Here is an 11810-nt window from a genome sequence, read left to right as displayed (position 1 = left end):
GCGAAAATATTTTGTTGAAACCGAACTACTAAAGGAGAAACGATCACCATGATAAAATAAGGGAAATCAGAGCTTGTACGGAAAGATGTAGGTGTTCGTTCTTTCCGCGCGCCATACGATATTGGAATAATAGAGAATTGAGAAGGTCGTTCGATGAACCCTGTGCCAGGCACTTAAGTGTTATTTGCAGAGTATCCATCTGTACCTAGCATATCTTATGAACTTGTCCGTATACAAGGACGCTAATGGTTTTTAGCTTAACACTGTTTGCTTGTAGCACATTTCAGTAGTGAAATGCCACGTCAGTTTTGAATATAATTGTGACAGAAACTATTATCAACGTATAATAACTATTGCGTTTTCTGATCGGTAATAGTAACATATCAATCTTGACGGTGATAACCTTGATTGCTGGCTAGCCAAAGATTGTAAGCCAGTACTGATGTATCTGTGATGTGTAGTCATAATACATCGATCTTCAGGACGTTGACATGATTACTGGTGGCGTTCCTGCTAAAGATCTTTGCCTCATGGTTGTTACACACAGGGAATTATAGTGGGCATCATGCGAACTTTTAGTGGTTACTAGTTACCCCTATGATCTGGACGTAAATATTGTACACATATAATTGTATTTAGACTTGATTTAACGTGTTTTACGATCACTGGCTGCCACTGATGGAATGCTGGAGACGGTGGGTGGAGCATCCGCTATTTAAGCAATGTAAACTGCGTGTCATGCAACAGTGGTCATATGTATACTAGAGTGGGGCCTGCTCCTCGTCAGTTTCAGCAGACTCCTATGGACATAGCTGTCTTTCTTCTACGTTTTTGTTGATGTACTGTGTTTATTTTTTTGTACTTATTGTTTACATTTATCTAAGTACATTCATGTTACTCTCTTCATCAATAAGCTGTCTGATGATCAGAACAGTGGTCGAAACTGGTAACCAGTAAATAGATCAACAACTTTATGTGATGTGGACTGTTTTGTTATGTAAAACAAAGTTTATTTACAGTTAAAGTTAACATTTACAGACCTACATTGGTTCATGACATTACAAAATTCATAAAATTAATCGCTGCTGTAACATTTTTAAATATTCTGACTATTTTTTCAGTACCCAAATATTTTAAATAACTTATCATTTTAAGTAGTGATGTGTAGTTCATGAACTAATTAGTTCAAATGAACTATTCTAGGAAAGGAACTGTTTGAAGTAGCCTTTCTTTCGGTGAACTATCTTTTACTACTCATTTTCCTACGTTCTGCAACTGAGAATGCACATGCACAAATCTCCCCTCTTTTTTATACTGAGTACATCCTACCTTCCAGGACCTAAGTGTCTGCAGTTCTGAATTCTTAACGGTGAAATGTTTGAACTGAATCTTATTGAAAGACCAAAACATTTCCGTTAGTTCACTTAGTTCAGTTCTGGCCCAGTATCGAACTGTGTGAACTGTGAAGGATTGGAAAACTGAAACCCTTCTGTTAGTTCATTTAGCTCAGTTCAGATTCCAGTTCCGGACTGTGCCAGATTGGAAGACCAAGACCGTTCTGGTAGTTCACTTAGCTCTGTTGAAGCTCCAGTTCGAAACTGTACCAAACTGGAAGACTGAAACCATTTTGTTAGCTCACTGTAGTTCAGTTAGGACTCCAGGTCAAAAGACCAAAACCCATCCGTTTTTACACTTAGTTCAGTTCAGGATCCAGTTCTGAATTGTGTCTGATCAGAAGACCGAAACCACTCTGTTATCCTGTCCCCAGCTCGTGGTCGTGCGGTAGCGTTCTCGCTTCCCGCGCCCGGGTTCCCGGGTTCGATTCCCGGCGGGGTCAGAGATTTTCTCTGCCTCGTGATGACTGGGTGTTGTGTGATGTCCTTAGGTTAGTTAGGTTTAAGTAGTTCTAAGTTCTAGGGGACTGATGACCATAGATGTTAAGTCCCATAGTGCTCAGAGCCATTTGAACCATTTTGAACCACTCTGTCAGTTCACTGTAGTGCAGTACAGGCTCCACTTCTGAAAGGCTCCAATTCCGATATTCTGTTCCTTGACACTTGTTAGCACTCGCTACATAGTTTTATTTACCCTGTGGCTAAATATTTCTTCCTCATCTTAAGAGTTTTTCAACTAAATAAGAATACGTTTTATTTATTTTTCCAGGCCCTATCAGGTAAGAAAAAGCAGACAAACGCTCTTGGTAACTATAAGAATAATTTAATTTTTAGTGGTTCGCATTACACAAGTTTCCATGCAAAGGCTAGGGTTACAACTGAATGCGATCAGCTCATCCCCAACTAAAATATTCCATGTAGAAAAAAAAGTTCTTAGAAATATGCACACAGTTTTGTAGACAGTAAAATCTTGCTTCTAATATATTAGTTTAAAGGTTTGTTGGTAGTATTTTAACACAAAGAATGAACTATGTAGCCCTTTGGACTAGTTCAGTGAGAAGAACTATCTCAGAATGTATAGCTCTGTGAGAAGAACAACACCATCCGTGTCTAGTTTTAAGAGCCCTTAACCCTCAGATGGAGTTGTGACTTTGCGGGGACTTTATCACAGATAACGGCAGTGGACCAGATAAGGCTCTCTGAGCAGCGTGGCAGTCCCCTCAAGTGGAATATCTTGATAGGGGTGTGGTGCGCTCTTAGCTTAACGGCGCGTACTGGGTTGTACCGCTAAATAATAAGGTGCATTTTATCTGCAGCAGTGCCGTTATTATTTCTAGTTTTCATCATTTCTCAGGGTAAAACCCACAAGTGCTTTGTATCATAAATTATGTTGTGGGTTCTAAAATTATATCAATTTGACTTAGTGATGAAAGTAGTTTATTTCATTTCAATCACAAATATTTATTATATATTTCATATTTGTATATCTTAGAAAATAAAACATCAGCTGAACAAAAAAAATTCATAAAAGGGAAACGAGTTAATGTAACATTGATAAAAGTGATGTGAAATGACAAACAAAAATTCAAACTACTTTATTGTCTTAGAAATAACATGATAGAGTAGTGGATTCCTGTAAGATGAACACATATGGCACGAAAAATTAGCAACATATAATGAACTTCACATATGATCTGGTACACAGTTTTTCATTTGTGTTGAATATTCACCCAGGTTCTCTTCTCCACACTCTTTACACACCATACTTTGGCAAACTGGACGACTGCAACAGATGCAATACTTGTTGCTCTTTCCTCGCGCACATGGGGGCAAATAGCGCATCACTCCCTCTTCGAATCCAGATTGGGTATATGTGATTTTGGTAGAGGTTTCTCCAAACTCTTGAGACTATTAATCTTAGTTCTTTCAGTAGTCTGCCTCTGATCAGCCAGCTTGAGAAAGTGTTCAGTAAGCGCCTGGTAGGTGTTTTGATAATTAAGCGTAAAAATATGATATTTAGTTGGTAAGTAAATTTTGAACATATAGAAAATAGAAACACTAATGGCACCAATCAAATTTACAGCTGTGCACTGAGATAGTGGATGCCTCCAAAATGCTTTCAGTTTGCCTGCAGAACGGTTAACAATTGCCGGCGAGGTATGTGGAATCGCCAACAATACAATGGCCAACAGAAGATATGGTAGCGGCGTACAGTTTCACTGGTATCAAAAAGGATCCTAAAATTCTGTTTGTGGGCTAAAATTATTCAGTTTTGATGTAACCGCCACCCACCTGAGCCAATTACTCAGCACTGTCTGTCTTCCTCAAAAGTCTAGTAAGAGAAAACTGATTCACTCCTTTCACCATACTGCAGGGCAAGGAATGCTTTGCAGTCACATTAAAGGAAGAGACACATAGATAGATACACATAAACTGAGAGAGCTCTCATTCTCTGCAAATGAAAATTTTTCGAATTGGGCAGAACAGTGATTTAAAGAATACAAATTCCTCTGACCAGCTTTTGAGATATGTTCGAAGCAGCTAAGTCCAAGTAACTCGTATAGAAGTGACACGAGACGTCTCAAAACTGTCAAGTGTTTGTTACACAAACGTCATATACGATGTAGCTTCAGTTGTAGTTTCACCTAGTGTTCAGACCCCACCATAATGCAATAAAAATCATCGCGAATATACGCGAGGTAGCCACATCTGTAAGACTATGATAGAGACGCCTACACGTCAGTTCGATAACACACAAGCATTCCCTATTCCACTAGTAGTGTCGAATCTACCATGGCGGCATAAGGGATTTATCACGCCATGTGCATCCTTGATGCACTCAACCTCTTCTAGAAACAAGCACTAACAAATACCCCATTCATAAACTGGCCCAATTTATTTCCTTGTGCCAAGTACTCTCTGTAATTTTCTCCATCCTTCCCAATCTTTATGCACATTGCATACATGTGGTAGGAACCATTTACAGATGAAAGAGGGAACCATTAAGGATTAAGATAGACTATGAAAATACGTTGGAGCTATGGAAAGACTCTCAGGGTTTTGATCAGGCTGTGGATTGTAGGTATTATTTTTAATCGTCTCTTTCGTCTTGGTGTTCTGAAAATGGAAATAATTTCGTCAAGAACAACAGAAAAACATCGCCTCTGTATGTCCATCCTTCCAGAGGTGGTTCGAGACCTCGGCAGTTCAGTATAGAATCTCGAATCAAACACTTTACAGCCGCCTATATTTGGAAATTTAGACGACTGAAGGGTGTTTCATTCGACAGTTGTAGAATACTGTGTAACGAACGCTATAATTTGTAGCCTGCAGAGATACTACTTACACAAACTGGAGATTATTTGTAAAGATATGTAATAAAATTTCGAAACATTCTCATACAGCACTTCATTAATTAAAATCTAGATAATGATTGCAGTTACAAAAAGGAGCTTCAAAATTTTAAACATTAATCATTGGATGACAGAGCAAATAAGGTATTAGATTAATTTCTGTCCCTGCGTTGAAAGGGATCGCCTAGTTTCAACGGCCTACCTGCGACTATAGGCCCACTTTGCGTAACAGGAAAGAGCACACACTTGCTTTAGAAATAACCTTCCTGTTCAAATTCCCACGGGGCCGCTACTACACTGTGAAATAACTTACATATTGCTACAAACTCGTCGTATAAAATGTCGGAAATAACAAAGTTTGAAATCTAAGACAATGTATTGAGGAGAGCGAAATGGAGGTCATAACGGTCTTTCTCAGGAAGTGCCGCAATGTGAATCTTTTTTTCCTTTACGAATGTTGAAAATTATAAGTCCCTCTGCCCAAAACGTGTACAGCCGAGCGGTGGCCGAGCGGTTCTAGGCGCTTCAGTCCGGAACTGCGCGTCTGCTACGGTCGCAGGTTCGAATCCTGCCTCGGGAATGGATGTGTGTGATGTCGTTAGGTTGGTTAGGTTTAAGTAGTTCTAAGTTGTAGGGGACTGATGACCTCATATGTAGAGTCCTACAGTGCTCGGAGCCTATGAGACCAAAACAGAAAACTTCATAGGAAGTAACACACTCTCCCAAGTAGATAAACAACTCACAAATACTATTGAAAAATTCCACATAAAAATCCTTGCGATTAAAGAAACACGGTTTACTGACTAAAATCATTTTTATCCAGTAAACTTCAGAATCTACAAAGGAAAATCTGCTGTCCAACTGAACAAAGGACTCAAACAATTTGGCACAGCTTTTGTTGTGCACAAATCAGTTGTAGATTCAATAATAAACTTCCACTCAACATCAGAAAGGATCTCCACAATCTCAGTAATATCTGGAAACGAGGTATACACAGTGACAAATGCACATGCCCCCACAAACGATTACAATAGGAAAGATCCAGAGGTAACAGATTACTTGTGGGAACTTTTGGAGGAAGCCTCAAATAAAATCCCTACTCATCATGTGAAAATTATTTTAGGAGAATTCAACGGACAACTTGGTAAAGAGAAAAAAATCAGGAAATGTAGGAAAAGTAATATGCCAATTAATAGCTAGCAGCAATAGCATTAAAAGGACACATTAAAAATGGGGTCAATTTAAACCTGCTAACCAACCGTCGACAACTAATCGAGGCTTACATTAAATTAGGTATTAATTGGCATATTACTTTCTGACAGTATAGACTGTACAGTTTCGCTACCTTCCTTGTTGATCAGCAACGAGAGCTTGTAAATAGGAGTGGCACATGTGCATGTGCTTTTAACTGATGACTGTGGCGCTTTGTTCCACGTTGCCACTTATATACCCCCACTAAATTTAAAACTTGTTTGCCACTCATGTAAAAGAAAAGTTTCATTCCGCTTTGCGGTTTGTATAATAATTTTATATCGCACCTTCCACTCCATTTTACCACAGTTCTGGACCGACCTGTTCAATACGCTCCTTTACTACGCGTAATGCACTTTTAACTTATAACGTGTATTTTTATGTAACTTTTTAGTTTTCTCTTCATTTTAAATGTAAACCACTAAATTCAAATTGTGAACGGTCGGGCTAGTGGCCCCGTGTTCTTCTCTCTGTCAATACATGGCAGCACTTTGCCACTCCGGTTTACCAATTTGCATCCTCGTTCACATCCGCTACTCCCTGTTCTGCGATCATTGTCGGCACACCGCGCCTGGTACACGCGGCGCTCGGGGACCACGGCGCAGCGTAAGTGTCGTGACATCATTTGTATATATTTCCTACCCAGGCACTCGCCCGTAGTACTGTCTGGTGCCACTTGCGCATTGACATAGGTTTCACAGCACCTACTCCGACTGGCGGTTTCGCAATGTTTTTTTTTTTTAAGTTTTTAAATCTTCTTAGAAAAAAATTGTTTTTTGTTTCTTATGTGTGTTGCGGCGTGTGAATATTATCTCCCGTGTTTTGCTATTTCCAGTGCGACACCCCTGAGGATGGGCTTATAACAGTCCGAAACCGGTCGTGTGAAAATAAAGTAATTTACAACTGAAGCTGTATTTTCACCCTCTGCTATAATGCTCAGTTGCGGACGTTCTGCCAACAGGATTGCTTGTCTCTATAGATAATGTTGTCTGTTAGTCTAATTTTAATTGATTCTTTAAATATACAAACACAATAGCGAGATGCAGATGAGATTGTGTCTCACAAAAGTCATTCTGTGCCCCCTGATTAGACAGTGCTTGGTCACTGCAGATTTCTCAGGTAGTACGTGCGGTGCGAATTATTTGACCAACATACGAGCACGTTTCGCCACAATGGCAAGGGATTTTGTGAATGCCGTATTTCCTCATTCCTAGACCATCTTTTAACGAGCCAAAAAGCGCTCTAATCTTGGCTGGTGGACGAAAAACGCTTTCTAAAATCCTTCCTAGCTTTGAAGGTATCTGTTTGCCTTTGGGTCCCGCTTTTCGTCTGTCTCTTAAGGTATCCAGTCGGAAGTAGACTGTCAGACAACACTATAAACAGAGGCAAGGATTGTCCTTTAAGTAACATTTGGGATCCTGTTTTATGTTGCATAAAAAATACGGACTTTTATGCAGCCGGTAGATTGTGGTGTCAGTGATACTGGACAGCGATTCATCGTTTTCACCGGCTTTCACCACTGAGGCGCCGTACGTTCACTTGTGTTAGGGGGCAACAGCGACGATTTCTGGTTCACGCACTGTTCCTCTTAGACGGCGTATAAAATGGCCGTCGTTCATGGTTTAATCCTATTAACCATCCAACAGAAAGCCCACAGTAGACTAAAACGACTGTCAGAAGCTGTGTATTAAACCTCCTATTAACTTCCACACCCACAAAACCTTCATCCGACCCATCCTCTCCCTTATAAATATTATATGTATACATGCCCATACTAAGCTTTGTCAATTCCTACAAATTCTTGAACGACACACAATCCAGCTTGCTGTCCGTATCCAACAGAAGGTCCACAATAGACTAAAAATACTAATAGTCAGAAGCTGTTAATTACACCTTTCCGCTATCCTCCATAGCCACAAAACTTGACCCTACCCGCCCTCTCCCATCCACACAAATGTCACATGTATATCTGCCCCTCCCAAGCTTCATCAGTCGCCGAAAATTCTTGAACATCATGTAGTCTACCTTGTTTTCCGCATCCGTTTACCCTCCCTTACGTGGATCCACTATCATCTCATCAAACTTCCGACACACCTGAGCCATATCGAACACCTTCACTATTTACTAACTAGGTTTCAATAACTCCATTGCTGACCCTGTGCCCATAATCCTGGTATGCTGCTGCGCCTTCAAAAACACGTCCCGCCATCCCTGCACCAACACAGACTCCATATCCCACAACAATGTATTTTCAACTAGCTCCCTCTCCCAGACAATGAAAGCCACTTCGATAATTGTCCGTTCTATTGACTGTAAGCTCTTTCCACCTATAGCACTCCACATGAGGGCTCCACCGCCCTGTTTCCTCTTCATCTCTCCCCATCTCTTCCCCTCCTGACACCACGATCCTGAGCACCCATCAAACTCCTCTTCCTTTTCCGTCTTCCACTGTCCACCCTACCACCTACTTTCTTTTCCATAGAAGCATCCGAACGGCCTACGTATTTGCACCCTAAAGAATACCCATTATTTCCCCTCCTGATAACTTTTTTTTTTCCCCAGTGCAGATACTTCACCCTTTTCTGTGTAAGTTCAGCGCTGCTTTTTAATGAATGTCGTCGTCCTTTTGAAAGTGTTTAAGAGTTTTTTCGGTTTAAATCTTCGCCTGATAGGCTTTTTGACTTAAATTCTAAACTAAGAATAATAGCATTGTATTTTACGTATAGCATTGTATTTTACGTAAATAACGTCATACAATGATCTTTATGTAGATTTTCTAAAGTTTTTGAATTTGCATCCATAAATCTTGTTGTAATTATTTATATTGTAAGAGCATTTGGCTGAAGATCGCGATATTGTACCACTGACAACCCAAACCAGCAACTATGGGGCAAGGGAGATGAAAAAACAATAAAGAAAAAAAACTTGGTGTTCATTAGTTCCAGTGAGATTGTCCAAAAGCTTTTTCATCTGAAGATGGCGACCAGATGGGCCACTAAAATATTGTGTCTAGATGAATGAATGAACTGACTGCAGACTCAACAAGAATAACTTATGTTAAAACGCCAGGGAAGTTCACACAGTCACATTAACAAGTTGTCGACTCGCTGAAACTTATATTTACTAAATTAGTGAATAGTGTGCCACACGTAGTGTATACACACATTTCAGCAGCCCACAGTTTACACACCATATGGAAGCAGAAAAATATTTAACGAAGTGGCATAATCTAAGTGGGCTTTGCAAAATTTGGAAAAGTAAATGGAAAAATAAAATAAATCCCTATTCCATCTTTTTTCTTATGACGTGGCTCTTTTGTATAAAACAAATCTGAGACCGTTCGCTGAAACGACAGTTGAGGCATAAATACTTCATATTTGAGATTGTTAGGTTCCATGAGTGCTGTAACATTGGGGGAAAATATGAAAAGCGGAGATGTATGAAAACAACAGAATGAAAGATAAAGAATACACGAATTCCAGTCCCAGAGAAGAGGCTATTACATACTGTTCTCCAATATCGACTTCTGGTAGAGGAGATATTGAGGAAGACAATGCAGTTATCTGAATGAGCAGTCTGAGTAATCACAAAAAAGAAACTCGCCTAATATTTTTAGTGGATGATTACAGTAATAACGATGGTGATGATGAAAGCATAGCACCCTGATTTTACTCAGCATAGTATGTAGATTATTCTCGATAGTGTGCCTATTCATTTGTTCTTGTGCAGCACTGAACTGGAAAATGATTTACTGCTACGTGGCACGACTATCTACTGTTCAAATCACATCAGTTATTGACACAAAGTTTGCCAGAACATCTCATCTTCGTGGTTGTAGTTTTACTCCAAGACAGGGTATACCCTTCAACGGTGGCCTGTAATGTGTGGAGTATGCTCAAACTATTGCGCAGAAAGGGCGTCTGGCCCCGATGGCCTTATCCGTACTGCGTTCAAATATCTTAGGCTTTTCCCTGCTGCGATAAATTTGCCACATCAAATACGTTGATGAGAAGTGCGAATCTACGAAGAAATACTATTTTTTGTAGTGGGATTCAATTAGAGAGCAGAACAGATTGTCAAACTGAAGTTATACCGCGCTTTAGTACGGCTCATTTTTATTATGCCTGCCATTGCTTTTGTTCGAATTTTGATTAAACACTCTTGACATGTGCGAACATAAGAAACTAAGAATTGGTTGAAAATTCGAGGATTTCTTGAAAGGTTGAAGCCTGGAGTTGTCCAAGTACCACGCTCATATATCAAATTCTTTGCTGAAGACAGGGACCCGAGTTCAGATTCCGGTGTGCAACATAGTTTTCACTTCTCGCCTACAGTCATTGTATCAAATACTTTGCTTCGAGTAAAAGAATTAATTCTCAAGCTACTTAATTTGCCCCCATGTCTTGGTAGCCAAAAATCTGATAGTGGAGATAACCAACATACCTTCAGATAAGACCTCACTATCTCAGTGCGATATATTTGTCATAACAAGTACTAAGTATTTGTGAACTAACTAGAGCGGGCTTACTTCGAAATAGGATGCACAAGCGATTTCTGCCACCTGTGGTGTATCTTGCTTCTGGTGGTACAAGAAATTGTCGTGAGCTACCCAGAGAGTATACTTCTTTGGTTCTAGCTACCAGAGCACTGTCTTTCAGCAGGAGGAATCGTTATACCTCTTTTTGACCGACGGAAACGTTTACCGTATCCTAGCAACGTATATCTCCAAATGGAGAAGTGTCAGGTTACCCATTATCATACACCCACAGCACTCTGCCCTAATACCGCCCGCTTTGTGTGTACGAGGAGGAATCAGTTCTTATTCTCCAGTGGCATTATACTGCCGTACTACGAGAACTGCCTCCTGCTGCCTTGAATACCCTCGTTATTATCAGAGAAAAACTGCAAAATTATTTCGCAAGAGTTTATTCGGTTTCAATATCTAAATTTAATTTCATGGTTCTGTCGCAGCTTATACAAAGTTTAGTGAAATATGTAACAAGTTTTGACCACATTACACTACTAATCATCAGTATAAGACGTCTCCTCAGATTTCAACAAAAAATCTTTTCATGCACAGTGACTCACTGATAGCCTATTATGGACATCACACTCGGTGCAATTACATTCATGCTTATTATGGATACCATACAGGGTCGTATAACAATTACCAATTACATTACTGTTGTAAGTAGGCTGTTTATGTTTTCTTATTGGCAACGTTACGTAGCGCTCTGTATGAAAATCACTGTCTGTGCTGTGTGCTGGGTTTGCTCTGTTGTAGCGCATTACCTGTCTGCATGTCGAGAGTCAGCACTGTCTTTCCGTTGGAAGGACAACACTACTTCTTCAAGACTGCATGGAAATCCACTACTTCCGTGTGCATTTTCTTTTACTTCTCAGACTTTGAGAAAAACACTGCAATTTTACTGTGATGAATGATCAGGACTGTCTTTATGGAATGTGAGAAAATTTTAGCTTATGACCAACATTGTATCAATAAGTGTGTGCATTTGATATCTTTGTTATTGTAACTATGAAAAATTTTTTTCAAATCTGTATTGGCCACTGCCCAAGACAATTTGTAAAATTTTTTGTGGGGAGCATGGGGGCTATGTAAGTAGGCTGTATAGGTTTTTTTATTGGTAACGCCACGTAGCGCTCTGTATGAAAATCACTGGCTGTGCTGTGTGCAGTCTGTGGCTAGTTTGCATTGTTGTCTGCCATTGTATTGTTTGGCAGCTGGATGTGAACAGCGCGTAGCGTTGCGCAGTTGGAGGTGAGCCGCCAACAGTGGTGGATGTGGGGAGAG

General features: G+C 40.0%; 1 protein-coding gene across 1 annotated transcript in view; it reads left to right on the top strand.

The window, feature by feature from the left end:
* The first annotated feature begins 3403 nt into the window (after positions 1 to 3403).
* Positions 3404 to 11810, top strand: part of LOC126199539 (sodium channel protein Nach-like) — a 174505-nt gene continuing 166098 nt past the window's right edge. Inside the window, exon 1 of the mRNA XM_049936459.1 lies at positions 3404 to 3417. Coding sequence (XP_049792416.1) covers positions 3404 to 3417 — 14 coding nt within the window. The remainder of the gene's footprint in view (positions 3418 to 11810) is intronic.

Source organism: Schistocerca nitens, chromosome 8 (assembly GCF_023898315.1).
Source record: "Schistocerca nitens isolate TAMUIC-IGC-003100 chromosome 8, iqSchNite1.1, whole genome shotgun sequence".
NCBI classification, from domain to species: domain Eukaryota; kingdom Metazoa; phylum Arthropoda; class Insecta; order Orthoptera; family Acrididae; genus Schistocerca; species Schistocerca nitens.
This window is presented reverse-complemented; position numbering and strand designations above follow the sequence as displayed.